The sequence below is a fragment of the Helobdella robusta genome (genome assembly GCF_000326865.2).
Source record: "Helobdella robusta unplaced genomic scaffold HELROscaffold_83, whole genome shotgun sequence".
Lineage (NCBI taxonomy): Eukaryota > Metazoa > Annelida > Clitellata > Rhynchobdellida > Glossiphoniidae > Helobdella > Helobdella robusta.
In genome coordinates this window covers 259392-284320 of record NW_008705481.1, presented here as the reverse complement: position 1 = coordinate 284320, position 24929 = coordinate 259392, and the positions used below count along the sequence as shown (strand labels likewise).

The 24929-nt window shown below is 32.4% G+C and overlaps 5 protein-coding genes across 5 annotated transcripts; 2 read left to right on the top strand and 3 right to left on the bottom strand.

Moving 5' to 3' along the window:
• Positions 1-127: 127 nt before the first annotated feature.
• HELRODRAFT_194550 (hypothetical protein) lies at positions 128-8208 on the bottom strand. Its single transcript, XM_009032560.1, has 16 exons — positions 8093-8208; positions 7640-7808; positions 7178-7500; positions 6496-6718; positions 6190-6360; positions 5846-6003; positions 5108-5356; positions 4948-5010; positions 4274-4417; positions 3762-3840; positions 3375-3503; positions 2345-2530; positions 1887-2063; positions 1444-1496; positions 997-1235; positions 128-755 (listed from the first exon to the last, which is right to left on the bottom strand). The coding sequence occupies exons 2-16, from the start codon at positions 7806-7808 to the stop codon at positions 641-643; spliced, it is 2478 nt and encodes an 825-aa protein (XP_009030808.1). The 5' UTR covers positions 8093-8208; the 3' UTR covers positions 128-640.
• Positions 8209-9082: 874 nt separating this feature from the next.
• Positions 9083-9241, top strand: HELRODRAFT_90469 (hypothetical protein; the record flags this gene model as incomplete). Its single annotated transcript, XM_009032541.1, has 1 exon — positions 9083-9241. A coding segment is annotated over one exon (159 nt), but the record flags the coding sequence as incomplete, so codon positions are not given.
• A 5023-nt stretch (positions 9242-14264) lies between these two features.
• HELRODRAFT_182257 (hypothetical protein) lies at positions 14265-14889 on the bottom strand (the record flags this gene model as incomplete). Its single annotated transcript, XM_009032559.1, has 3 exons — positions 14265-14323; positions 14420-14654; positions 14773-14889. The coding sequence occupies 3 exons, from the start codon at positions 14887-14889 to the stop codon at positions 14265-14267; spliced, it is 411 nt and encodes a 136-aa protein (XP_009030807.1).
• A 402-nt stretch (positions 14890-15291) lies between these two features.
• On the top strand, positions 15292-16970 carry HELRODRAFT_90460 (hypothetical protein; the record flags this gene model as incomplete). Its single annotated transcript, XM_009032540.1, has 3 exons — positions 15292-15463; positions 16420-16556; positions 16665-16970. The coding sequence occupies 3 exons, from the start codon at positions 15292-15294 to the stop codon at positions 16968-16970; spliced, it is 615 nt and encodes a 204-aa protein (XP_009030788.1).
• Positions 16971-17276: 306 nt separating this feature from the next.
• On the bottom strand, positions 17277-19649 carry HELRODRAFT_182255 (hypothetical protein; the record flags this gene model as incomplete). The annotated part of the gene is made up of 3 exons (XM_009032558.1): positions 17277-17354; positions 17699-17779; positions 19485-19649. 3 exons carry the CDS (start codon positions 19647-19649, stop codon positions 17277-17279), a joined length of 324 nt encoding a protein of 107 aa, XP_009030806.1.
• Positions 19650-24929: the final 5280 nt, after the last annotated feature.

The following is a 24929-nucleotide window of genomic DNA, read 5'->3' as shown; positions in this document are numbered from 1 at the left end:
ATTGCGCTATCAAATTAATTTCAATTAGTTGCTATTATCACGATCATTGTTACCTTAGCTATATTTAGATACATAAGCTAACGATATAACTCGAGTGGTAAACGTTGTAATGTTAATTACTACAGAGCGGTGTAATAGCATATATTCTACATTTTATTGATAACAATTAACTCTTCCAATAAATCTTTTTCATACAAACAAATATACAATAATAGAAATGTGAAACAAAATATTAAATTGAAAAACATCACATCTATCAATTTAGAGGCTAGAGTCTGCATACAACAAACACCCCGCTCAAGTCAAACATTTATACTCTTCCTTACATCCATCAAGCAATATACATATAACTACTAAACATATATGCATCAAGACAAAACTTCACCACACATCCCCTACCTACCTACCATTCAGTCTTGGATATATAAGTTTGATATCAACATGATACAACAAAAATAACGCTCCAGTTCAGTGTGTACCGCCAAGGTATGGTTTGTTACAATTATAATCTCAGCGGCACACACCCCACTCCCCAACAGTCAAGCATCGCATGCATACAAACAGTCAGAAACAACTATATGTACACACTTGTATATACAAATATGCATTTTTGACGCTCTGAACTAATTTATTTTAAATGCTATGTCTTATTTGGACTGTTATTAAGATTAGTTATATATTCTTTTAAAGTTAAGTTATCTTCCAAATCTTCTACTTTCAAAGGTTCTCTATTGCCACATCCAGCGTATGGGCATCTTGAAAAATTTGTTTAAAAAAATTTACTATAAATAAAATGAGGTTTTAACAAAAAATAACTCGCAATTTTATTTTGGAATTAAATGAAAGAGTTACATAAAAATAATATTTTAACAACAGTAAAAATTCTACACAAATTCTACAAAGTTAAAATAACACAATTTCAACAATGGTACAAGAACAGACGTTTGAAAAAAAAATATAGATCAAAATAATTGAAATTACAACTTCAGAACTTACTTGGCGTTACCCTTCTTGTTATTGATGAACTCGAGAATGGCCTTTTTCTCGTAGTTGTGACCACATTTTGTATTCTTAACAGGTTCCTCCATGACTTTTTGAGTGTAAGGACATTTGACACCAAGTTCCTCTGACGTCATAATGATGTCGTCGTCGTCATCATCAACGAGACTGGCATCACTGAATTCGGATGGGTCGATGATTAGTTCTTTTGTGGATATCAGCTGAAACAATTTATCCTGAGTGGATAAGTGGAGTAATCAGTTGGATGGTTAGCGCTAAGGTTACATGATCAGTATTAGTTTAATAGATGGAGCACTTCCGTAACGTTCAGCAGTGCTTCATAATATTGAAATCATGTAATTAATCATGATTAACTGCATGAAATTTACTTAATATTTAAGAATAACTTATAAGACAAAGTACATGAAAACCATCGATACTTACTAAGTTATCTTGGGTTTTAAGAGAATATTTTGTCATAATTTCTTTGGCATCATCTATAATAAAAAAATTCATAAACGGTAATGACAAAAAAAATTATATATAAAAATAAATTAAATCAAAAGTGAACATTTAATGAATCAAACAGAAAATTGTATTGAAATCATTGAACAAAATGTTTAGAAACAACTAGTTAGATAGTTATTTTTATTATTTACAATGCAGCTCTGTCAAACGCAGAGCTACTTACATACTATTCTAACTAAACTTTCATACCCTGAAGGCTGTACGCTATCTACTACGCGTATGATGGTCTTTGAGTTTCGGACAGACAGTATTCGAACCATGCCATCGCGTAATAGCAGCACGAGACATGGCACTTCTACCGTCTGAGCTAACTTGGTAACCATTTCTTTTCTACTGTGAAAGCAATCTTGTAAACATACCTGGTGTCATGTTGCAGGCAATTTCAATGAGACTTGATATGGCCGTTCTGTCATCGAGTTTAGGAAACATTTGAGTTTTTTTTTTATTCCCATTTGGTAGGTTTGACTTCATATTTACCATGGCTTCTTCTTGATCTTTGTTGATGTCAGACAGGAAGATGATCAGGTACTTCCTGGCTGTTGCAAGAACAGTTATTGAAAGTGAGCATCGTGATGGTGGGTTGAGATGAGCTAATATTGTACTATGTTACTATGTTACTATGTGTAAAAACATGTGGCGTTAACTTAAGTGCTTGAAATAAAAAAATAACATCACACTCAGAAAACGATAGATATTTGAGTTATTATTAAAGAATAATCATCAATTAAAAATTGTAACAATATTCAATAGAGAACTAAGTTAAAAACAAATTTGTTAAACATTTCACCATAAAAATAAGTACATAAAACTAAGAGACCTGTGATGTTTGGGGCAAAGAGAGGACCACCAGCGTCAGAGCCAATTTTCAATTGATCTCTCAACTTCTCGACCATGCCGACACTCAGCGAAAGAACGATGGCTGCCGACTTCTGACTACTGAGTAATTGGCAGTTGACAATATCTGAATAAGATAAGGAGACCTCTGCCAGCTTGCCATCCTTTCCTTGTTTAAATGAATTCAAACTCTTGGTCAATAAGTTAATCATTTGATTTGTAGTTTATAAGTTAATCATTTGATCTGTAATAAGTTAATTATTTGATTTGTAGTTTATTTATAAGTTAATCATTTGATCTGAAGTTTATTAGTTAATAAATTGACTTGTAGTTAATCATCTGATATTTTAAATATGGAGTTGAAAATATTGGAGTCTATTATATGGTCATGTGAGACAAAAAGGATTTTTTTAACTTAGACTGCGAGATTGTCAATGAAGGCAATCTAAAATCTGTGAAACTTTGAGGGAAAGAAAGGTCTTAATAATAACACTATAGAGACAACATTAAACTAGTTGAAATGTATGCACAGTTAGATTTCAACAGATGGATGCAAGTGAATCAACCATAAGAGGCAAACTCAACTATTTTTTACTATTCCTTGTTTTTCAAAATGTTTATATGTAAATTTTTAAGGAAGCATAGTGATTCATGATGTAATAAAGGAAAATTTCTTAACATTGAAGCTGAACTTATCAATGAAAATTGATTTGCATCAAGAGACTTAAATTTAACAGTAAAAATTGCAAAATGGAATTAAATGAAAACAAAAGCACAACACTTCCAATAAACTACATCTGACAGTTATCGTGGCTCTTTTAAAAAAGTTTTAAAAATTAAAAACATTATCAAACTAAAAATTCTTGAGACATTTAAATTATGCCTGCATGGAGTTTGAAAAACTTGCTAACTACGCCACAGTTTAAACTAGAACTGGCTTTTGCTAATTGGAGGGAAAAATTTGAATAATTTGTTCATATGAGAGTGAAAGCAAATGAAAGCAATCAACACACCTCTGACTGTGAAGTAGATGCCACATGATTGGTCAGATCGAATTCTCACCTGACCAACACAGCTGATCAGACACAAGCCAAATCTTAAATGACTGCAAGCCAGCTGTACCTCCGTGTTTTGAACCAGACCTAGTGGTAAACAATTGAGCAATTCTATTACTTCTATTTAGTATTATTTTTGTTACAATGATATTGATGCTATTAATTATTTATAATCATTGGTATCATAGCATAGAATGGAAGATTTGGTTGTGTGAGCTTTATAGGATGAAGTGATGTGGTGATGAAACATTCAGCGCTTGGTTGGAAGAGACAAGGAAAGAAACAATGTCGAATGGATAATATAATTGATCATGAAATTTCACAATCAGTTAATCCAGAACTAACAAGGAACCAGCTGAGTACCATTCCACAGACAGTACTTCCTCTGACCTGAGGGAACCTGTGCATGATACAATCCGCCCACCTAATTAAGAAAATGTTAGATTATAATTTTTGTAATTGATCAATAGAAATAGAAGCAGTAAAAGTGGCCACAACAGCAACAGTAGTAGTAGTAGTAGTGGTAGTAGTAGCAGTAGTAGTAGCAGTAGCAGTAGTACTAACAGTATTAATAGTAGTTATAGATGGAGTGCTGATTAACTGCTAAAAGATGATCGGATGAATGAATATCTTATGTACAATCAACCAGTACACTCAGTTATTAACTATCATTAATTCACAAACGTTAATTTGAAATACTTAACAATTACTGACGAGCGAGTACAAGCGTATTTCAAATACAAAATGAATGAAAAAACAAGCAAATAAAAATGGAAAAAAAAGTTACAAAATAATTAAACACGTAAGATGAGACACTAATACGGGAAAAGATGAAATAAAAAATACATTAAACAAACCATTAGGTTTTTTTGCATATTTTGCCACTCGGTCTGATCATTGGGGATGACTAGGGTAGCGGCACCAGCTGGAATACCGGCTTGATTGGCATTTATTACAGGCAGTTGCTGCTGCTGTTGTTGCTGACTGGCTGTTGATGGCTGCTGTGTGTGCGTGTATGTGTGTGTGTTTGAACGTGTGTATACTGTGTGAATGTATGTAGTAGGAGTGGCTTGACCATCATACGAATGATAAGTCATTTTGATAGGCAGGGGGAATGTTGTAAATGTTGCGATGTGTGTCAGTGTTAGCAACTTTAGATATGAGAAAATAAATATGTAAAAAATACGTTTTTCAAGTTTGTAAAAAAAAAAAAGAATGAACACAAAAAATAAATAAAAAGTACATAAAAAACTATTATGATTATGAAAAAGAGGTGAGAAATTATGTCACCTTCTACTAATACAAATATAATACAATAAAATACAATACAGATAATCCATGAAAGATTTTCTTGTGATGATAATACAAGATTAAATATTTTAGTATGCAGAGCATTCGGGTAGCAGATTTAATTGGCAGTAGTAGATTACAATAGACTAGGTTAACACAAACACCAATGACCACAAAAAAAAAGAGTTGTAGGTAACAAATAGTGAAATGAATGAACACAAAAGTACAAAGGCATATTAACATTATTAGATTTCGCAAGATGATGGTATTCAGCATTAGGTACATTGCTATTTCGATTATCACTGTTTGTGAATTAGGGAAAATAAAATGAAAATAAATAATTGGAAACAAAATATATAATATCATCATAATAATTTTTAATATCCAAAAAATAATCACCCAGCCTGATTGGAAACATGTGTGACATCGCCATTAGCGGTATTACCATTACCATTATTGTTACCATGGCTACTGTTATCATTATTACTAACATTAATGACGTTATTATTATTACTGTTACTGCTGTTAGCATTAGCATTAGTGGTGACTGAAGCTGTTGTGGTGGCAGCAGCGGCGACAGCAGTGGTAGTAGCAGAGGGATCAGGGTTGTCCGGTTTATCGACTTGATTCATCAGAAGTATGTCGATGACCTGGTGGGCATGTTTAAATGTTGATGTCATCATAATGATTACGTCATTCGTGACGGTGATAGCAATGTAATGATGGTAACACTATTGATGTGACTGTTATTGTGATGATGTCAAATCAGAATAATGATGACTTTGTATTCAAATTTTATTGTGACTGCAGATGATGGACGACAAAGTGATAAAAATGAAATGATCAAAATATCATAGTAAAAGCAAATTAGCACAAAGCAATGGATACACAAAATAAAAATAAAATACTACAACAAACTGCAAAACTCAATTCAACAATGAGTGGCAGTGATGTAATGATGGTAAAATTATAAAGGTGACGTTATAACGATGACAACTTTGTCATATTGGAGTATTCATATTTGATTGAGAGTACAAATGACGAACATCTACATAGAAGAGAGCCATAAAAACTAAAGTGCAAGAACAAAAAAAAATAAAACATACATATAACAAATCAAAACAACAGCTCAATTGAACCTGGTCATTAGATATCTCCTCCAAGATAGGACAACTTCTTGGATACCTTTTAAGCATGGCGCCAAAAGACATTTTTATGCTCTGCATGACTTGCTGGCTCTGCGACTTTCCATCCACCCCGAACAGTGGAAATATTGTGATGCACTGCTTCAGCTCAACTTTACGAAGTTAGTGGTTGTGATAGGTTAGGGATGTTATTGCTGAGTTTGTAGGTGTAGTAAATTTTGTGTGATAAATGAACGAATAAATAAAAACAACAAATACAAACTTACATATATAAAGAATGGGAAGTGCAAATATATTATAAAGAAACAAACTTAAAGAAAACAAGTACAAAAACTAACCAGGGCTACTAAGATTGAACTCTTTGTGGGTGATGTTGAAGATGCTTCTGATCTGTCTCATACAGGATGACTCAAGGAAGAGGAAGAGAGCAGGATAACTGAATGTGCTCAGATTGGCCTTGCATTTTACAATGGCTCGAGCATTCAGTAGGACAGGGGCATAAGTATAATCTGAAGAAAATGTGTTGTTAATGTTATTCTATCAGCATATTTATATATCTGTTTGTGTGAACGTAAAGTAAATATATTTCTCATTGTAATGAGAAAAATAAAAAATTTTAAAAATTAAAAAGAATCAATAAAAACCTTTCAAAGTGAACAGAATTCCATCATCCTTGAAAGTAACATTAGAAACAGGTTTGTATTTTTTTGACCCAATTCGAATTTGTAGGGCAGGAATAGAAACCGACTGACCGGGTCCTGCATATGTGAACCCAGATGGGGGCATCAAATTGCTCGATGACAAACGGGCCACATTATTAGAAAATGGTGGTGGGGGAGGTTGCAAATTATATGTTGGTAAAACCACCTATTAGTCAATCAAAAGAAATCATTTACATTTTATAATTTAGAAAAACCAAACAATATTTAACATGGCAAAACAAATTCATTTTAATTGTAAACTGTGGTTTTTAAAAATCAGCACAAGGCTTTTGTCTAGAGGCCTACACAGATCTTTAACAAAACCGAAAATTGTTAAAAATTCTAAAAAATGTTGTTTGAGACTCATTTTCTTTTAATTTGTAATAACAGAGAAATTAAATATTCAAATTTTATTGATATAAAAATCATATTAGTGACCTTAGCTAAGTTGAGCATGCACTAGGACTTGAAAAATTAACAAAAGATCCAAACTTGAAACCGAATTTATTTATATTTTTAATTAAGACTTAAAAACTTTAACTTTAAAATAAGATTTGCTGCTAAGCTAAGCCAAATGGTTAAAATAAAACAAACAGCAAATAAAAACAAATAGCAAATAACTTACAGCTTGCTGTACAGCTTTGGAAACAGAAATGTTTGGGGCAATTGACACTGCCCTAGCTACAGATACAGATGTGCATTTTGGAGTAGTGGTGGATATTGGTATGTTCAACAATTGGTTTTTTAAAGTTATGTTGTTTAATGCTTGTCTGCTACTGTTGCTGTTCATTAACCTCTGTTGTTCAGCAGATATTTCAGTGATGTTTTTCAACCGTAATGTTGGCACAGATGATGCAAAGTGTTGTCTCGATGTGGTTGAGTTGTTTATATTATTTAGAGACTGCATTGTTGTTGATGTTAGGTTCGAAGTGCCATTGCTGCTTGAGCCTGGTTTAGTTGTGGTTGATTAATCAAAAAAAAGATCAATTATCCGAGTACCACTGAAACCGAAGTAGTGGAATGCTTGCAGAAAAAATTGCAAGCACATGTGAGCATTAAAAAATTATAAATAAAACATATATTCTACCAAGAATGGGAAAGGCCTGGTTGTTGACGTTGACGAACAAAGTATCAGGTGTAACGATTGCACCGTTTCCGTGCTGAGACGAGATGATCGACCTGGCCGCCTGTGCCTGGTTAACGTCCAACCTAATCCTCTTGGGGTCCATGCTGTAATGACTTGTCTGCACTTGCATCTGCCAAAAAAGAGCTTGGATTAAAAAAATAGTCAGAAAGTTCTATGTCGATGAAATTACGAATCTCTAGATGTAGTTTTTGTAAAAATAAAATTTGAAAAATCTAGGTCTCTTTAAAAAGTTAATCTAATCTAATCTAAAGGTAAGCCCATAAAAACAAAATAAATGAGTCTCGACAACAGCACAACGAGACAGCGGATAAATTTTTTTTACATAGCACATCACTGAATCTCGGTGCACTGAGCGTAAATAAAAACGAAAAAATATTCACGATAATAATTAACCTGATAATTGATATTAAATTTATTGTATTTGCAATTTTGACTTAAAGCTGGGAGCTGTTTTTCAAAAGGCGACCATTTTTCAAAATGGCTGTTTGAAATTGTGGGGCGATTATTCTTATATATGCTCGTACGTACTACTAAACTATTTAAAGTTTAAATAAAGAAAACAGTTTGGTTCAATATATCACACAAAGGAATGGTTTTGTAGATTCGGCGCGTCAGCCTGCCCAACAAAACAGCTTATTTCAGTTGAGTGGGATTGTACTGAAAGCAGGCAGCAGCTGCGAACGGCTCAGCAAAGCTGCTTAGCCGTTGCTGTTCAAACAGCTTACTAATGCCGTTCAATCAAACCGGAATATATCAGTTTCTAGCCCTCCTATTGGTCGGCGTAACGCGTTCAAAAGATACTCTATATTACCGCGTAATTATTTTATATATGCGCGTAAATAAGAAAATAGCTGCTTTTTAAGTAGCGTAACGTTTCTGATTTTTGAATTTTTGTTAACGTCCAAATTTTTAAATTTAAATTACGGAATCTTCGAACTACGATAGAAAAAAATTATTGAGCCTAGAGGACAGAACACGAGCTACAATTGTTTGTTGTTATTTACAACACTACGTCATCAACTTGCGTTTTGTGATGCAATCGCGTGATAAACGTATTTCCATGCAAAATATAGTATCTTTTGGCGATGCTAAAATTTTAATAATTAAATAAAGTTGAGCGCTTCAAAATTTATCTTAAGGCAGCTGCGGTAAACGCAAAATGGCGGTTTGGACAGCTTGCTTGTGTGATGTCAGTTGCCGCTTGATTCTGATTGGTCCGCTCCACAGTGTTATATAAATCTTTGTTACATTCAGTATTTAAATGAAATGTTTGGCTTTCATAGCACATATGGCATGCACTAAATGTTTAAGCATAAATGTATAACAAGGTGGTGTGTTTACCCATTGGTATCTTTACTCATTGACTGAGCTGAAAACTGGGCGAGTCAGCATGTAGCTGTTAGTTATCAATTGCATCGCAGTTATCACGTGCACCGTTCTTATCACGTGTATCGTTCTTATCACATGCATCGCAGTTATCACATGCCTCGCAGTTACCATGTGCATCCCAATTATCACGTGCATTTCAGTCCAAATTATTAAATTATCACGTGCATTTCAGTCTAAATCGTCCGTAGGAAGGATAGACTTGCGATCGCTAATATAATTGAAAGCAGATGAATAAGCTGGTCGATGGTGTCAGGATCCTGTATAGCCGTTTTTGGTCCGGTCAGGGTCAGCTACATTTTTCGTTCCTCCAGTTTGCTGTTCGCGTATTCTCGATCGTCACTTGGATTTGTTTGACTTATTCAGTCGTTGCTTGATTTGATTGATTCTTTCAATTTCTCGTCAACAATGAAATCGTCGTTGAAGTTATCAACTAGAAAAATGAGTTGTTGCTTGATTCGTTCTTTCAATTCCATTTTGAAGTTTCTTAGTTTGACTAAAATTTTGGTTGCCGGTTCAGTGGTTTGTAGTTTCATTTCGTCTGTCAATTTGGCTTTCTGTTGATCGAAATTTCTATTCATATCAGCTGTCTGTTAATCGAATTTTCTGTTTTCATTTCTTTTATAGGATCCGGAAAGTCAAACTTTTCCGGATTGTTGCCTCCGTTTGACTCGATGTTTCGTTTTCGTTCCTTAGATTAGTTGTATCGAGTTCTTCTAGGGCCTGCATTTTTGTTACAAAAAGATTTAATCTATCAAAAATCCACTTCTGACATCAATGGGTATCTTGCACTACCGTCAAGTTATTGATATTCTGTAAGTTCATAATTTTTGATAGATAAACACAACTGCTTCAAGCACAAACTTGTTTAAACGTTCATTCAAATGCCAACAGTAATAGAAACTCAAACTCATTCACTTATCCAAAAATACGCTCGACATCATAAACATTGCAGATCTTTTTGTATTAGAAACCATTCAATCAACAGCAAGACCAAGCGCCTTCAACCATTGAGTTATCACGCCGCCCTAATATAAGTTTTTGAACACAACAGAAACAACGCTATTATCCTATGGAGTCAGTTGATCGTGCCTACTTTTATTTTGCAGTAATTCTGCGATTATATTGCATGGACCTGGTGTTTTGTTCATCTTCATCTGGTATATTTCCCTTTTTACCTCTATCGATGCTTTCGGCAATCTCTTCCCATATCAATTTGATAGGCAAACCAGTTAATTCCATTTCAATAAGTGTCTTTATTTTGTTCATGGGTTTAGGTCTGTTAAACAACTCACTGAAACATCCATCGTTCTATCACCTTCTCCTTTGCCGTTATGATTTTACTACTTTTGTCTAAAACAAGTTCAATCATGATTTTTTATTATCCTTGATTCCGGTTTACTTATTTATGTTGTCGAACAGTTTTCTGATGTCCCTCTTCTTTAACGCCTTTTCTTTTTCTCTGATCAAGTCTTCTAAGTATGTGATACGGTCTTGCTTATGCTTTCTTTAAAATTTTTCTTACGTTTCTTGAAATTTTTTCTACTACTGGTGGTGTCTATTGGTGCTATACTTTCTTTCGACTCTTCTAATTTATCAGCAGTTATTTTAGACTTGATAACCATGTTTTCATGTTAGAATTTTAGATTCCTAGTTTTTTTTGGCCACCTCATTGATTGAAATTTCAAACCCGTTACACTCATTTTCCACGCACCCTTCGTCTTCTGTTCTTTGTCTTCGTCTCAAATCGATTTTTTTATCTCTATGCAGCATCGTTCTTTCACGTTCTCATCTTTTAATTTTCCCGTCTAAACAAATTCTGCAAATTCTTTCCGTGTAGTTTCACCCTCATTTCTGCTATAATTAGAAAGTGATCTGATTCGATTTCTGCTGACCAGTAAGCTCTCGTTTTCATCACTAAACTAAGCCACTCCTTTTCGTAATTATATAGTCAATCCAAATCTGTACATTACTATTTGGTGGCTTCCAAGTGCGTGACTTTCCTATTTGGTTTCTAGATGATCTGAGTCTTAGTGACGCAAAGCCAAAAATTTTAAAACGTTTACGTGTCATTATTATCGATGAATTTTTGGTTCTAAATTTATTATTGGGAAGGACTCCGGTTGCACGTTGTTCAATATTTATTATCGGATGTCTTTTTTCTATTAAAAATTGATTCGGCCAATCGTAAATTATAATGGTTGTTATTGTAATATGAGTTTCAAAATTGTTGTCCAAGATTTGTCTAGTAATTTTAAGTTTGTGTTTCTCATTCATGTAATTCTTTATAGCGCCAGTGTGTACATGCATCGTGAGTCTACTCGACAGCTTGGTCGTCGTCATACCAATATATTCAGAATTATGGTGACCATATTCACCAGCATTACATTTGAAAAAATATATTAAATGGCTATGATCCATTATCGATTCTGGCTTAATAGTGCAGTATGACAACGGCATAGCTGTCGAAAAGATTCCCGATGTATTCGCATAAAGTTATTATGCTATTATCGTAAAATTAAATTAACAAAGAAATAATTCACTTTAAACAAAGAATTAACATTGTAGAGACACAGTATATATAATATATATATATATATATATGTATTTTGGAACGAGGTTTTCTTTAATACAAACATTATTGAAGATATATGCCCATTTTGCATTAATGACTTTCTTTAATGAACACTCAACAAGTTGAGTGTTGTGGTAACAACTCAACTTGTTGAGACACTCAACAACTCAACTTGTTGAGTGTTCAATAAAGAAAGTCATTAATGCAAAATGGGCATATATCTTCAATACTGTTTATATATATATGTATGTATGTATTAGGAAAGTCAAAAAATTAAATAGGAAGCTAACTAACGCGGAACATGCTGTGGTTTTCATCAAAAATCGCATTTCGGACAGTCTTACCACATGATATATAATTTGGGTTTAGACTATCATATATACAATTATTTATAAAGATCGCTGCTTAATAACGTTATTAATAATGGTTCGTCAAAAATGTCAAATAATAAAAGTTTTTTATTTAACCTTAATAAACTTCATCAAGATGATAAAAGTCTCGTTAGAAAATTTGAGAAACTCAACTTAAAAGTTGAATAATGCCGAAAACGCTGTGATAATTGTATAAATATATATTGGAATAATACTGTCAGAAATGCAATTATTGATGAAAATCACAGCATGTTCGGCGTTAGTTAACTTCCAATTTAACTTTTCGATTTTTCTAACGGTTGATTGTAAATCATTTTCCAGTTTCTTTAATTCAAAACCAACATTTTTGTTTCTTTTATGCATGATATAACAGAAAAGCTTTTTTCGGTATTCCATCTTATATCATATTTATTTATTTGATCCATTTAATTTAATTTATTTACTTATTTAATTATATATATATATATATATAATATATTGGATTAAGACTCAGAAATGTAATTATTGATAAAATTCACAGCATGTTCGGCGTTAGTTAACTTCCAATTCAATTTTTTGATTTTGTTGAAAATCACAGCATGTTCGGCGTTAGTTAACTTCCAATTTAACTTCTCCATTTTAAATGTTATCCAAAATAACAGCTAAGTCCATTAAAATCAATGACAACAGACAATGTTATAAATTTTTCTAGTTCGGCGACTGTGCTTGGTTTTATTTTGGATTCCAATCTGTCGATGAAATAACAAATAAAGTCTTTGTTTAAATCTTGCATATTTCAGCTAGTTTACTGCGAAAAACAAGAAAATGTTTTACCAAAGACGCGTTGAACTTTTTGGTTCATTCTTTCATCCATGCTCGTTTGGATTTTTATAACAGTCTTTATTACGGAATATCATAGCGTGATTTATCTATGTTGCAGTCAATTTAAAACAGGGTAGCTAAGTTTGTGGTTGGGGGTAGTAGAGTTGACCATGTGAGCCCAATACTGAAGGAATTGCATTAGTTGCGGGTTGATGAAAAAATTATTTTAAAATCATGTGTAGTAATTTATAAGTCTTTGAATAATGTTGCACCACAAAATATGATTGGTTTTTTTACTAATGATAAAACAAAGTTGTTAAAATATGAATTGAGGTCTGTTGATTCAAAGACAAACTTCAAGATTGGATCTCGAAGCTTTGCTGGGGTCGGACGACGATTGTGGAATAGTCTTCGAAGCACTTTGCGTAGTGGTGATTTTGCTCTAAGTCAATTTAAGAGACAGCTGAAAACCTATCTGTTCAGCCCTTAATTGCATTTAATATATTGAAGCGCCTGTGACGATTGTTTTTTATTCAAACGGGCGCTGTATAAATGCAATAATATATATATATATATTTATATATATATTAGTATATTTATATAATATATATATATATATTAGTTTAATATATATCCATGGAGCTAATAAACCACGGATATATATATATATATATATATATATATATATATATATGTTTGGCGTTAGTTAACTTTAATTTAGCTTTTTGATTTTTCTGCCGGTTTATCGTAAATCATTTTCAAGTTTCTTTAATTCAAAACCAAAATTTTTGTTTATTTTATGTTCTTTAGTTTAAAACCAGTGACAGTCTTAATGCAATATATATTGATATATATATAATATACACACACACACATATATATATATATAATATTTTTATAATTAGAACATTAATACACAAACCGCATTAATCAGCTTCTGTCCCCAAGCCGCATTGAACTACCTCGTATTATTAAAAAATTTTCTTTCACTAGTCAACTATATGCTGATGATTCTTATATTTATACTTTTCCTCTATCTAATCTCAATAGTGTTCTTCATAATTTATCTCTATGTCTTTCTTAAATTATCGCTTGGTCTAACTCTATGTATCTTAAACTTAATTCTTCTAAATTTGAACTAATTTGTTTTAATAAATCTAACACTCTATTATTATTCCTCCTATTATCTTACCTGATTCTAAAACTTTCAATGTTTCTCACAAGTTTCGTAGTCTATGCTTTATCTTTAATTCTTTCTTCTCAGATAAATAGGGTTGCTAGAAGTTCATACTTTCATCTACGTAGAATAAAGAAACTTTTGCCTTTCCTTGACGATCCTACCCTTCTCCTTCTTGTTACTTCGTTAGTCTTATCTAGAATTGATTATGTAACTCGCTCTACTATGGTCTTCCTGATTCAACACTCTATCCTTTTAACCCTGCTGCTCGTCTAGTTGCTTGTGCCCCGTTCTTGTTCTCTTGCACTGGCTACCTATAAAATATAGAATAATTTTTAAATTTTGCACTTCTATGTATAATTCTCAATCTAAAATATTTCTTAAGTACTTATCAGATATATTAATTGAACCTAAAAGCCCCGGTTGACGATCGTCTTCTTGTTCTAATTTCTTCTTAACTCGTGTTAAACACTCTTTTGCTAAATCTGCATTTCTTTTTTTTGGTCCTTTTTTCTGGAACTCTCTATCTCCTTCTCTGACTACTTCTCCAACACTTACGATGTTCAGAGCGGATCTCAAGACCAAACTGTTAGCAATCTTCGTTGAGGAGCGGTGTTGAACATCGCGGAAATGGCGCTTTATAAACTAATTGATTGATTGATTCATTATGCAAACCAGTTTTACGAAAATTGCCGTACTCAACAAAAAATATAATTTTTTGACATATGTAGTGCCCAAATTTGTGTACTCCAAAATTACTGACCATAGACATTTGTTTGATTTGTTTATTGACACTGATTAATCCGGTCTTGCGTGAGGCTGCTTCTCTTGCTTCAAGTAGGGCAATTCCAGTTGAAAATTCAATATTTTCAAGTTTCATTTCGGCACATTTTACATTTTTAGTTTTTTAATTTATTTCATTAGAAACTTGGTGAAGTAGCAAAAATAGCATAATCTAAAAGTTTTACTGGCAATTGTGCCACTTTAAATATAGAAATTTATTTAGCTCTCAATTGCTTGTAGCGAAATATTTACCAAAGACGAAATATTGTGAGCAGATAAAGTTATGCGCTTCAGCATTACTCGTTTCTTTCCTGCTTTTTCTTTTTCTTTTTTATGACGGTGCGTGAGTGGCTGTTTGTTTTGCTTAAAAATTTTTCAATCCATTTCGATCTTTTAATAAACTCATTCATTTATCATTTTTAAAGATAAAATCTTTTATATTTTATTTTATAGATTTGCATTTTGATGTTATTTTAAAATTTATTTAGTTTCCTTCAAAATGGGAGCGTACAAGTATATGCAGGAGTTGTACCGTAAGAAGCAGAGCGATGTTCTTCGTTTCTTGCTAAGGATTCGTTGTTGGCAACTTCGTCAACTGGCCGCTGTTCACAGGGCTTCTAGGCCAACTAGACCAGAAAAAGCTAAACGTCTCGGATACAAAGCTAAACAAGGTAAAACAATTCCTTACTCAAAAATTTAAAAAGCGTGAAGTCTACTCTATTGTCTATCTTATCTATCAGAATGTTGGAGTTAAATAAAAAAATCGACTCCGGCTCCTTTAAAATTCTCACTCCGGCCCTTCAAAAAATCTGACTCAGTAAAAATTTTTAGACAGTATACCAAAAATTATGTGGTTTTTGCTCGTTTTATTCATTGCTGGCATTTATTTACAGTAATAAAGATTATTGTTCATCGCTTCATATATTTATCTTCTGAAAACGTAATCTTTAAAAAATTTAGAAGAAAAAATAAATTTTTTTTTACATTTTCTGAAGTCGAAAAAAAGACTGTCTTCAAACTCTTAAAAAATCCAACCCCAACTCTGACCTCTTAAAAAATTTTGACACTGGTTACAATATAATAAAACCAAAGTGATAATTTGGTTTTCACAAACAACAATTGTCCTTAATTTTTCTAAAATCATGAACGATAAAGATTTTAATTTTAGGGAATTTTTTATATATGTATCCTCAGCAATATGTTTTGTATTAATATTAATTTTTATTGTTTCTTACAAAATTTTTGATGTCTGAATGACAATCGGTTACCATAATATGCATTCAAGGCAGGTTTTTTTTTTACTAGAGCATCCAATCTTATTCTAAAGTACAATTTTTTCAAGTAAAAACACTGAGGTATATTTTGAATTGCAATTCATATGTATTTTATTTATATAGGGCTTTCTGGTTGTTGCATTAAGTGAATTGGGTAATTTCAAACTTTAATGCAAAATTAACACCAGATGATTCTACATTACTACCTCCTGACCACATCACAATTGCTTGCGAGTCAAGTGATTGTGCAGTCATTTAATTCAAATATAGACAAGATCATGATAAAATATACTACATATGTATGTTTTTGTTTATATAACAATTATTTTATTCAAGTTTAAATTTCTATCTAGGTTTTGTCATCTACCGAGTCAGAATCCGTAGAGGTGGTCGCAAGAGACCAGCACCCAAGGGTCAAGTATATGGAAAGCCAAAAAGTGTTGGTATTAATCAGTTAAAAAATCAGAGGTCCTTGCAAGCTGTTGCCGAGGTTATTGTTTTTTAATAGTTTTAATAGTAAATTTGAATATCATTTGTATATTTTTAGATCTTTATGGAAAATGCCAATGATTATTGTAGTTTTTCATAACTTTCACAGGAAAGAGTTGGTCGCAAATGCAAAGCTCTCAGAGTTCTGAACAGTTATTGGATCGGTCAGGACTCAACCTATAAGTTTTTTGAGGTCATCTGTGTCGATCCATTCCACAATGCCATCAGACGTGACAAGGCAATTCAATGGATATGCAAACCTGTTGCTAAGCACAGAGAAATGCGTGGTCTCACCTCAGCCAACAGAAAATCGAGAGGTCTCGGAAAGGGTCACGGATACAGCAAAACTATTGGTGGCTCAAGAAGAGCCAACTGGAAGAAAAACAATACCATTGAAATGCATAGAAAGAGATGACGAGGCTGTGAATGAACCCTTTTATGTAGTAATTAATGATTGTGCTTGACTAATCGATCATACAAGAATAGTGATAAAATGTTAAATGGAATTCTGTTCGTTTCATTCGCGCTCCAATTACGCTTTCAATAAAGTTGCGATGGCTCTGGCTCTGGCTCGATTTCGGTTTGACGCGTTGTACACGCTAGATTCAGCGGTTGACCTAGTTTATTGGCACGCTCGAAGTCCCTGTCAGATGCTTTTCAACCCTGCTAGTACCAGTGTGTTCAGGAACGACACAATAAATGCTTTGTAGCGCTGCACCTCTTACACCCATAATCGAAATTTTGTGACTTGTGCGAGGCCTCTACAATATTGTGACTTGTACAACGCCTCTATAAAGACCTTTGAATTTTTTCAGTGGCAGTGGGTAAAACTAGCTTTACGAACGGCCAAAAACGACCACAATGTAAAAAAAATGTGTTTTTATACGTATATATATATATATACATATTCCCAAAATAGACGCACAACCAACGACTATATTTATATATATGTCAATGTTTCTTCTGAAAATTTTAATCTGGTTACGGTTTGGGTGTCTCAAAATGGCGACAATCAAAAAAACAATTTTTTTGGAGGAAACTCCGTGGAAGCTCGTAGAATAATTTGCGATAGTGCTGAATGCATATAATTAGAATAAATATAACGGCCTTCGCTCATTTTTGACGGTCGAACAAGGAGCTTACTTTCGGAGGAAAATTGGAGGATGATTTTTTATCGCCCAAGTCAAAAGTTACGATCGTATATTTACTAATTTCGGAATATTGCTTTTATTTAAAATTTCAAAATGTTTTAAAAGGTGATACTAGATGCTCTTTTGGGATAGATATTGCTGCATGACGGTTAAGTATCTTTTTGAATTTTAAATAAAAAAAATTTTTTGTGAACCACCAACAACACTAAACGACGACTAATTAGTAATTGAATTACTAAACTCTAATAATTAAACTAAAACTAGTCTCTACTGATTCTAATTACTAATTGAAATAAATAACAGATAACACTAACGAACATTAACAGATTAGACTACTAGACACTACCAACCATTACTACATACACTTACGACTAACAGCACTTGTTCCTAAGATCCTAAATTCTATTGCTTGAATGGTTTTAAAATTTTTATTTACAATGCTTAGGTCTGGGAATAAAAAATATACTAAATTAAATTAATATATTAAACAATTTATCAATCAATTTTATAAAATAAACACTTTTGTAATTTGTTCAATTCAAGCTTCAAACTCCCCAAGCTAACTTGCAATTTAATTAAAATTTATTAATTATGAGTGATTCAAACTAAATTTTTTTTTTATTTAATGTTTTACAAAATATTCCTCATTCTTAAATTGTAGTACATGTTATTAAATTTATTAAAGATAATGTGTGATTCCAGTGATTCATCAATCCATGACTTGTTAGATCATGATCATTCAGTTTTAAAGAATCCCCATAACCAATGAGGTTTGTAAAAACTGAACTTTTAATTTATTATATTTTATGCATTTACAATGTTGTGTTATTAATTATTATCATTAATTTATTAAATGCTGTGCATACCTATAGCAAGTAAATAAAATAATTAAGCGTAGAAATAGCCACAATCAAATTAATTTTTATGGGCATGAGTATAATTTGGATAATAATAATTAAAAATATCTGAATCATTGAAAATGGATAAAGTCATAAATAAATCATAAATTGCTAAAAATAATAGTTCCAGTAAGATTTTGCCTTACACCTACATCTTTTTTTCATTCTTATATTATAATAAATGTTTGTTATCAAATATATCAAGGATTGATTTCTCAATCCATGACTAGATTGAATGTCATGACCCTAGTTCCAGAGGATCCCCATCACCATTAGTCAATAAGGTTTGTAGAAATCACCCCAGGCATACCATCAATGTTTTGTAGCCACCTTTTATGTAGTGTTAATAAAATGACATTGAGAATAGTTATTTAAAACAATCTTATTAAAATTATTGAACAGGTACGACAAGATTACTTTCTTAATGTCCTAGTGTGAGGAAGATGTAAGCCATTTGTCCAAAGATAATCATATGCCTTATGCCCATACAAATGCAGTGTCAACGCGAATGATTTTTGATCAGAGTCATATGCTCTAATTTTTTTAAACTTTTCCAGAAATTTTTCTGTTAATTTATTTGTTACATTAAATACTTGATGTGTATTTCATATAAAAACTTGATTATGCCAATTTAGTTAACTTGTTAAGCAATAATATAAAATTGACTCTACTTGTAATGGTGATTGGTATGATGATGATGATCCCAGTCCTAAACAGGGTTTATTATTCACAATGTCATTATGCCCTTTCTAAGTTTTAATAAAATACATGGACTATTGGTGAATGCATTTTATATTTTTTGTATAGATAATGTTGCAATGTACAAGGATGATGTGAATTGCTTCCTTGTGTAACTGATGACATATAAATATAACTAACTTGAAAACATGGGAATGCTTTCTTCAGCATTACCTTCCTTTCTCCATCATAACCCTTATAATCTTTATTACAGAAATGGTCACTGCATATTCTTGCATTTTTTGATGGAAGCCATTTGAAATCATTTATTTCCTTTCTGATGCACTTATTCCAATCGTTTTGCATTTTTACATTTTGAGGAAATCTGAAATTTTATAAACTGTTACAGAAACTTGTGCATTTCTTAAGTATTGCTTTTAATAATAAAATGGTAATCCATGATAGCATTATAAATTATAATAGTCTATAAAATAAAATATATGTAATTGTAAAACAAAATAGTTCTATTCAACGAGTATAAGGATATTGTTACATTTATTTTAGTGTAAAGTTAATTTGAAAATAAACCTGTGAAAAGATGCATCAGAAATTTTCTCATTTCTATTTATTATTAATGCAATTTTTAATGTGTATAGCTACGAATATGAAAATTTACTTAAAAACTAAATTATTGTATCTGACACGAAAATTAGTACAGAAACAAAAACGAAAGAATAAATGACAATATAAAAATTTAAACATTGATTGAAAGAGTTTATTCTAATTATATGGTATGGGCAATTCGTTGCGAAGTCGTTGGAGGAAATGGTGTCAACAGTAGTTATTTTACTGCATGGTAGTCAATCAGCCGGTAAAAAGGTTATATTCAATTCCTATCAAATAAATTTGACAAAATATACACAGGCAGAACTAAATAAAGAAATAGACAAGTAGTTATAATACATTTATAATGTTGTATTTACACATTCAAATTGTACAATTGTGTTATGGTGTAGGCTCAAATTATTTTGAATTCTCTCAGGAAATTTTAAACGTTTTACTACACTATATATACTAGTTATTTTTATCAACAATTTAAAAATTTTATCAATAATAAAAAAAATTTCAAATTGATTTCATTGTGATATCGATAATGATTTTTGTAACCTGACTTATTAAAAAGCATCAAAGAAAGTTAAAATAGGATGGAGAATTTGTTATATTGGGATATTCGTTTAAAAAGCGAGCAAAAGTTTAAAATAAAAGCACTTATAAATCTATGCATATTGGCTCAGCTTGGCTTGGCTTGGCTTGGAATCGGATGTTAAGCAAGGTGTGGTCTCAAACTATTTTGAATTCTTCCCGAAAAATTTGAGCTGCGTGCGTACATATATAGTAATGGCTACTATTGTTTTTTATAATGAATTTATAAAATATATAAATATAGCGAGCAAAATATTAACATAAAAGCGCTTTTAAATCTATGTATATTGGCTCAGCTTGGCTCGGCTCGGCTTGGAATCGGATGTTAAGCAAGGTGTGGTCTCAAACTATTTTGAATTCTCCCAGAAAAATTTGAACTGCGTGCTTACATATATAGCACTGATTACTGTTGCTTTTATAATGAATTTTTATTATATATATATAAAGTGACTGGAATCCATGTATACAAATAATATATTATATTAGATTATGTTTATAAGAAAAGCAATATAGCAGATTCAACCAGCCAGCCAGAAAGTTTCGAAGGCGTTCGTTCGATGACTTCAATTTAGTACGGTTAGCATTTTGGTTAAGACTGTATAATAGTGTAGTACATACCTTAAATAAGTTTTTTTATTGATGTGAATGATTGAAATGATGAAAATGTATGGTTGAAACGAGTATAAATAGGAGCTGAAAAAACGTTGAAATCAGATCAGGCATTTCTGCCTCGCTCGAGTCGGAGTGCCTGATCTCATTTTTTTATATTTATATTTTTTTAATTTATTTATTTTTATTTAATTTTATTTTATATAGAGTTATATAGAGTTATATAGAGTTATATAGAGTTATATAGAATTTGCATGTCTGTGGTTTGTGTGTTTGTATGTTGTATTTTTTTATATTTTAGGTGGGTTCTTTAGTGGTTGCTCATACATACAGACATACATCATGTTTGTTTGTGTGGCAGTATTTTATGTTCTGTTTTACTCCTTTTTCTCTTTCTTCATGAGTTTTGAGTTAAGTTAATGAAGCATAGGTAGGTGAGGTAAAAATTAATTTATTATATAGGTAGGCTAGGGCATAAGGTAATTTAGTTACATAGGTAGGTTAGGGACTCCTATTCTTTTACTCTACTTGGTGGTGTGATTTTTGTTTTGTGTTTTGTTTTGTTTCACATCATACATTCAGCAGGTATGCGGTGGTTCCTGGTTTTAGTGGGATTTTAATTGATTGAATGTGGTAGTATGCATGGTTATATGGAGTTATATAGAGTTATATAGAGTTATATAGAGTTATATAGAGTTATATAGAGTTATATAGAGTTATATAGAGTTATATAGAGTTATATAGAGTTATATAGAGTTATATAGAGTTATATAGAGTTATATAGAGTTATATAGAGTTATATAGAGTTATATAGAGTTATATAGAGCATAAATCCTATATAGATACCGTTCTTTGCGGTTCTTTTCTTTGCCGACCGGTCGGCTTCTTTGCGTTTCTCTATTTTCATTTAAATTAATTAAATAAGATTTGTCCATTCATCTAGGTTCATTCATTCAGATTATAGCTTCCAGAGGAGCTCGTCGTGGAGGATCAGAATGGTTGTGATGTCACCCTACGTTCAACCTTAACCCTAACTTCCGACTTTACGGTTTCTTAACGGTTTCTTTTTTTGCCAGTTTGCTGGCTTTTCCGGCTGGTGGATTTCACCGCGGCTCGTTTCTCTATTTTCATTTCAATTAATAAATAAAAGATTTTTTCATTTCATTCAGGTTGAAGCTTCCAGAGGAGTTCATCATGGAAGATGTCAGGCTACGTTCGTTCATTCAGTGGCAAAGAATACCTGCCTGACTGGGATACGTTTTCTTCTTTTTTTCTGTAATTTAAAATTAAGTAGGAATGCTCACACGCACACACACGCACACACAATTACATTAAGTAGCTATATAGGTAGGTTAGATAGGCCTAATTTTAATTGTAGGTAGGATAGATAGGGAGCATCCAACACTAATGTAGTTGAATAGGTAGGCAGCGTAAGTTTATCTCTTCTATTTTATCTTGCACCCACATTACACGCACCAGCGTATTACACACAAACACACAAATACATACATAAACACATATGTTAGTATTTGAGCGTAATTTTATTTTCATTACACATTCTAATTTATTATTACTAAGGTTGAGAGTAATTTAATTTCATAGGTAGTTAAGAGCAATAATGTAATTCTAGGAAAAATCTTGTAATGTAAATTAAAACGCTGTAAGTGTGTCGATAGGTAGGTTAATTATAAATTTTACATTATTATTATTAGGTTGGAGCCCAAGGCATTACGTAGGTGGTGGGGTGGGCGCCGATTGGCTAAATGAATTGGGCTCTTGAGTTTTGTAATTTTAAGTAAGCTAGGACCGTAATGTAATGAATAGGTAAGTTAAGGCTACGTTGTAACACATACTCATTAATAGATTTAGGGTTTAAGTTTTATATTATTATTATTACTAAGTTGGAGCCCAAGGCATTACGTAGGTGGTGGGGTGGGCGCCAATTGGCTAAATGAATTGGGCTCTTGAGTTTTGTAATTTTAGGTAAGCTAGGGCTTCATTGTAATGAATAGGTAAGTTGAGGGTACGATAGCCGATAGACTCTGAATTTCGAAGTCTCTTCTCAGAGGTAAGCCTTGGCGGCCAGTGGTGAACCGGCAATGGTTTACTATCCGGACGGCAATGGTTTACTATCTGCACGGTAATGATTTACTATGCGGCATGGCCATAGTCTACTACCCGCACGGCTTCCGGACGGCAAATGGTTTACTATCCGCAAGGCAGTAGTCTACTATCCGCACGGCAATGGTTTACTATCCGGTGCCCTGGCTGTCGGTGAACCTCTGTGCAAGGAGGGAGAATGAAGGGGAACTTTCGACTATCGTACCATTAACAATTTATTATAGATTAGTTAAGGTAATTGAATAGGTAGATAGGATTATTTTTATTAAGCAATTTAAGATGCAGGCACCGCTAAGCTTTCTAATGAGAATTTTCTCTTTCTCCATCAACACGGGCTGTGTTTCAACAACAATCTCGAGGAGGACTGGCACCAGTTTTGGAGGACAACGCAGGAAACGGAAGGCACTCATCATTTTGCCTTTGTCGAATGGACGACGGTAAGTTTTTTTTACATTTTACTCTCTTTATTATTTTCAAATATTATTTATTTGCCATTATTTCCATTTTATAATTTTTTGCTTCCAAGATTCTAACATTCATTTACTACTAAGCTAATAAAAATAACTTGTCTACAGACTGATGAGAGGTGGGCAGTGGTGGGCGTCAGCACGTTTCAGATGGTGGTCTCATGATGATCGTTCCGATAACAACTCGAAGAAAACAACAACGACGATTTTTGAAGTATCGTTTAGTTTCGTTGTTTTTATTTTTTTCATACATTCATTTTGTCACACAATCTTTCATTCATCCATTAATTGACTCATTCTTTTCATTCATTGAATCATAGATTGGTTAATTAATTCATTCAATCACTCAATCATTCGCTCAATCATTTATTCGTTTGTTCTTTCGTTTTAACATTCATTTACTACTAAGCCAATAAAAAAATTTGTCTACAGAATGATCAGAGGTGGGTTGTGGTGGGAGTCAACACGTTTCATGATGGTAATCTCATGGTAAGATAAGTTGCTTCTTACTTTTTTTCAATGGCTTGTTTTTTATTTTAAAAAATTAACTTTTTCTTTCAATTTTGTTTTTCAGTATCCGGTAAAATTCATTTCCTCGGTGCGTGTCAGATGATGGTCTGTGCAATGGAGGTTCGTCCGCAGTGGGTGAAGAAGTTTCTGGAGGGTACGCGCGCGCACATTTACATACACGCCCACACATAAATACAACACACACATACACAACATCCATTCATTCGGTGTCGTTGTTGTTATGTTTCTCTTCAACTTTCTATTTTCTTTACCGGACTTAATTTAACTCATAGGTAAGTTAGGGATTGAGATGAGTTGAACAACTGTATGTAGGCTAGGGCTTAACATTAGTTAAAAAGTTTCAAGTAAAATATTAACATTAAAATAAATTAAAAGCTTCAAGTAAAATTAAAACGTTAAAATATGTAAAATAAATGAGTTGAGTTATCATTACAGGTAAGCTAGGGCCCTGAGAGTAATTTAATTGTAGGTAGGTGACTGACTACTATTCTTGCGACTTTTTAATATTTTTTTTTGTGGTGTGTTTGTTTTCGCTTTTTAGCACCACACAGCACCAACAAAACAAACTACAATTTTTTTTGTCGTCGCCTTAAATTTTACCATTTTTGAACAATCTTTTTAATAATGTCTATTTATTTATTTGTAAAATGTTGACTGGTTTCTAGTTTCTTATTTTGGTTATATAATTTTTGGAGATTTCCTGATTTACTTTGTA

Excerpts from the sequence above, each read along its gene's own strand:
- HELRODRAFT_194550 (XM_009032560.1), bottom strand. The coding sequence starts at position 7,808 with ATGCAAGTGCAGACAAGTCATTACAGCATGGACCCCAAGAGGATTAGG. Across the intron at positions 3,504-3,761 it reads TGGTACTCAGCTGGTTCCTT|GTCTGGTTCAAAACACGGAG; the intron begins GTTAGTTCTGGA and ends GTTTACCACTAG. Across the intron at positions 756-996 it reads AACAAGAAGGGTAACGCCAA|ATGCCCATACGCTGGATGTG; the intron begins GTAAGTTCTGAA and ends AAATTTTTCAAG.